Genomic DNA, 4,599 nt, shown 5'->3' on the forward strand with positions numbered 1-4,599 from the left:
TTGTCATTACACCGGAAGAAGGGGGAACAAGAATAATAACTCTTTTCATTTGTGCCAAATACAATTACAATTAGTGGGAATATAATCTTTTTGAAAAGTAGAACAAAACAAACTAAATGCATTCAACTTCTAGTTCAAAGCTATTAAAAACAAAGAGAAACAGATGCTAAGGTATATATATAAACCACGATCAAGTAAAAAACTATAAACCACGATCAAGTAACAAAAATCCAGATTAATTTACAATTAATCCAAGAGTGATCACTTAGGAGGAGTCAAAACAAAAAACAAAAAGGATATTATTACTTTACATTATAAGGTGTAAGCTTCCTACTCTTGGCTGGCTTTAACAAGAGTGATAGGGTTGGTGGAGTTGTACAAATCATATATACATCGAAACCTCCTTTTCCTTTGCCATAAAATCTGATCTTCTTCTTCTTCTTCTTCTGCCACGCTTTTATCGTTGAGAAAGACTAATTCTCCATTGGTAGAAGATACATCAACTGTATCGCATTTGTTGCCTTGTTCTGCTGCTTTCCCTTCTTCTTCTTCTTTTTCTTCTTCCACGCTATTGTTGTTGGTATCCTCTTGTTCACCGCTTGAGTCTCCGCTCAATTGTATTAGCTGCACAGCCGCGTCCATCTCCGACTCTACGTCTTGGTCATCGCTTGAGTCTTCGCTCAGTTGTATTAGCTGCTCAGCCACGTCCATCTCCGACTCTGAAAATTCCATGCCATTCTGATTCTGCTTCTGGGTTCTTCTCTTTTTGAATGTTGATGCTGATTTCGCCATCTCTTGCCAGCTGAGAAATAAAGACCTTTCTGTTTTTTTTTTTTTTTTTGAGAATGAGAGAAACAAAGACTTGAGGGACACAATCACGCGCTATATATATATATATATATATATATATATATATATATAGATAGATAGATAGATAGATAGATAGATAGATAGATAGATAGATAGATAGATAGAGAGAGAGAGAGAGAGAGATAAACCAGGTCGGTTGCATTATTTTATTATTATTAAAATCTTCTTTTTCTTTCTCATAAATAATGAAAATTCGCTCTTAAAAGTATATTCAGGATAGGGCATCATTTGATAAAATATTTCTAATAATATGGTTTAAATTTTGTGAAAATATATATAGGTGAAAAAATGTAGAAATACGTGTTATGGTGTTTGAACAACAGTTTTCATTGATTAAATACCCTTACCAAACAAGGTTTTATTTTGCTAAAATTGAAATTCTTTAACTGAAATTACTGTAAATAAAAGTAAAAGTTAATTGAAATAGTACAATAAAATATATAAATAGTATCAAAAAGTATAATAAGACTCATAAATAATAGTAAAAATAAGTTGACAAAAATAATTTTTACCAAAATCACACTCAATATACATATCCTTTTTGTGTTTGGTAAGTTAACCCAAATTTGGGCTTTGAAACTCAGTAGATGATTATGTGATAGTAGATATTATGGTAGCGTTTGGATTTGACGTTTCCTGCGTTTTTTTTTTTCTTTTTTTTTCTCACGCGTTTCAAAAGGGTCAATGCTTTCAATTATTTTGCTAACGCATTTGGATGATACTATTCAAATTTTTAAAAATTATTTTATTACAATACTTTCAATTTTCAGCAAAATAAATTGTATCCAAACGGATCCTATATATTGTAGTTATTTATCACGTGGTTAACAACAACAAGATATTCTTTTCGGTCTAAGTTTTTCCACATTCTGTGGGTTTTTTTTTTTTTTTTTGGGAGAAGATCCTCTGGGTTTTTCTTAAACAAAGTTTTTTAACCGCGGCCCATATTATTTCTTACTACTGCCTGTTGCTGTTGATAGCACGTCCACAACTATTGCCTATATATAAACATTTAAAATAAATAAATTAAATTCATTGTCTTATTATATTATATCATATGATCATATCATATTACAAGAACTTGTGAAAACTTTTTGGATGTAAAGTATATAAATTTGATTACTACAACGAGAGAAGAGAGATGATTTATTTTAACTTATTTGTATAATGTAAGATAAAAAGCTAAAAATCAATTTATTTTTAAAAAACTAAAACTTATATTATTTCACATTTAAATATTTGATTGATGACACATCTATTAATTTTTAATTTTTTAGAAATTTTGCAAGTATGCATGATATAAAAAGAAAATGTAATCCAATAATGGATTTGTCAAAATTTACATTTAATAATACCTAATTTTACAAACATAGAGAATATATGAAAAAAATGTAATATAATTTATCAAAATTCACATCCAAAAAAAAGATATTAAGTGAAGTTGTAAGGATTGTTTACAATTTGTAACTAAGATTAATTATTAGGTACATTTGGAGTACCATAAATACGTATTCCTTCTCTCATATAATTATAGATCACACTAATTAAATTTATGATAAGACTCACAATTTATATGAAATGAGAAAGTATATATTTATAATACTTCTTAAGTATTCAATAATTTTTCTCCAACAAAATTTTATCCTAAATATTTACACCAACAAATAGGACATTACTAGCTACCTGGTCAAAACAAAAACGCAGTAGAAATAATATGGGCCTTGGATAACTGGGGCCCAAAATAATATCTTCTTCTTGTTGAAGTTGTTGACGACAAGTCAATGTCTATGCTATAAACAAAACAGAAAAAAAAATATATAATAATAATAATAATAATAATAATAATAATACTTGGAAAACTTGTACAGCTCAAAATTGGTTAACTTACAAAACAAGAAAAAAAAAGGGAATTTTCACTGGCCAACTCAAAATAATATTTATGAAAAAGAAAAAGAAGATTTTAATAATAAAATAAGGCAACCGACCTAGTTTATTTTCTATATATAGAAGCAAGAAGGATTTTTTTTTTTTTTTTTGTTTTGAGAAAGTAGCAGCAATAAGGATCAAGTATTGATTATTGTCTCTCAAAAGTCTTTATTTCTCAACGGGAGAGAGATGGCGAAATCAACATCAACATGCAGAAAGAGAAGAACCCAGAAGCAGAATCAGAATCAGAACGGCATGGAATTTTCAGAGTCGGAGATGGACGTGGCTGAGCAGCTAATACAATTGAGCGGAGACTCAAGCGGTGACCAAGACCATAACAACAACAATAGCGTGGAAGAAGAAAAAGAAGAAGAAGAAGAAGAAGAAGAAGGGAAAGCAGCAGAACAAGGCAACAATAGCGATGCAGTTGATGTATCTTCTACCAATATTGGAGAATTAATCTTTCCCAACAATACTAGCTTGAAGGAAGAAGAAGAAGAAGAAGATCATATTTTATGGCAAAGGAAAATGAGGTTTCGGTCTATATATGATTTGTACAACTCCACCAACCCTATCACTCTTGTTAAAGCCAAGAGGAGGAAGCTTACACCTTCTGTAAAGTAATATCAATCTTTTTTCTTTTTCTTTTTTTTATGACTCCTCCTAAGCCTAAGCTCACTCTTGGATCAATTGTAAATTAACCTGGATTTGTGTTATTTGTTTATGCATCAATGTAAAACTATGTAGTTTTGTTTATTTATTTGATGCTGGTTTTTATACCTAGTATGTTTCTCTTTAATGGCAGCTTTGAACTAGAAGTTGAATGCATTAGTTTGTGTTGTTCGGCTTTCCTAAAGATTAAATTCCCACTAATTGTATTCTACACTATTGAAAGAGTTATTATTCTTGTTCCCCTTCTTCCAGTGTCCCAAACAATATTGACAAACCCAGATTTAAATCATCTTAATCTTCGTAATGGCTTTCACAAAACTAGAGGATAACCATTCTAGAACATTTGATAATTAATTTTCAAAAAGAGAGAGAGAGAGAGAGTATTTGACAATTTTAGCAGTGTTTTATTGATTTCAGGGTTTTCAGCTGTGTTTTATTCCAATCGATTTGCTCCAATAGGACACTAGCAGTAGCAGTAATAATGTTGAAAAAAGAAAAAGAATAAATTTCTGAATTACTTAATTTTTAAAGTTTAAAATTGCAAAATGGTATTTTATATCAATATATTTTTAAGCTTGACAGCGAGATCATGTTCAATATAAGAAATTTGTAAAATTTGTCGGACAAAGCGATAGTTTAACATGCTAAAAGTGTTGCAGGAAAATGGAAAAGAGAAAATAATCAATAGAAGTAGCAGAAATATGTTACTTTTGGATTCTGTATACAGCTTTACCAGAAATTTGAACATTGCACTCTCGTGGCTATGGAGAATAGTTCATTTTTATTTAAATAAAATTATTTTTTTGGCAAAATTATTTCAATTTTAACAAATTTTGTTAGAATAGAGTATTATATATGTATTCCAATCCTTTATGGGTCAATTTCAATCCGTGACCTATAAGCTAGTTGATAGTTCTTGATGGCCTTTAATGGAATCAAGGAAGGAAACCACGACGTTCATTCATAATGTTAGGATGATAAAATGAACCAAGTTGCTTGGGAGAGTTGTGAGCAACTGAAGTCTTAATCGTTAAGATAATAATTGAGCTCATTTCATCAACTAAAACAACCAAACTCTATTTCATAAATGCATTAATATTTCTTGTTTTACAAAAATAATATTATGAAGTA

General features: G+C 29.7%; 1 protein-coding gene across 1 annotated transcript; it reads right to left on the reverse strand.

The window, feature by feature from the left end:
* Positions 1 to 330: 330 nt before the first annotated feature.
* Positions 331 to 792, reverse strand: LOC115966528 (nucleolin-like). Its single transcript, XM_031085746.1, has one exon. It carries the CDS (start codon positions 790 to 792, stop codon positions 331 to 333), a length of 462 nt encoding a protein of 153 aa, XP_030941606.1.
* Between the last annotated feature and the right edge of the window lie 3,807 nt (positions 793 to 4,599).

The sequence above is a fragment of the Quercus lobata genome, chromosome 11 (genome assembly GCF_001633185.2).
Source record: "Quercus lobata isolate SW786 chromosome 11, ValleyOak3.0 Primary Assembly, whole genome shotgun sequence".
NCBI lineage: Eukaryota > Viridiplantae > Streptophyta > Magnoliopsida > Fagales > Fagaceae > Quercus > Quercus lobata.

Excerpts from the sequence above, each read along its gene's own strand:
- LOC115966528 (XM_031085746.1), bottom strand. The coding sequence starts at position 792 with ATGGCGAAATCAGCATCAACATTCAAAAAGAGAAGAACCCAGAAGCAG.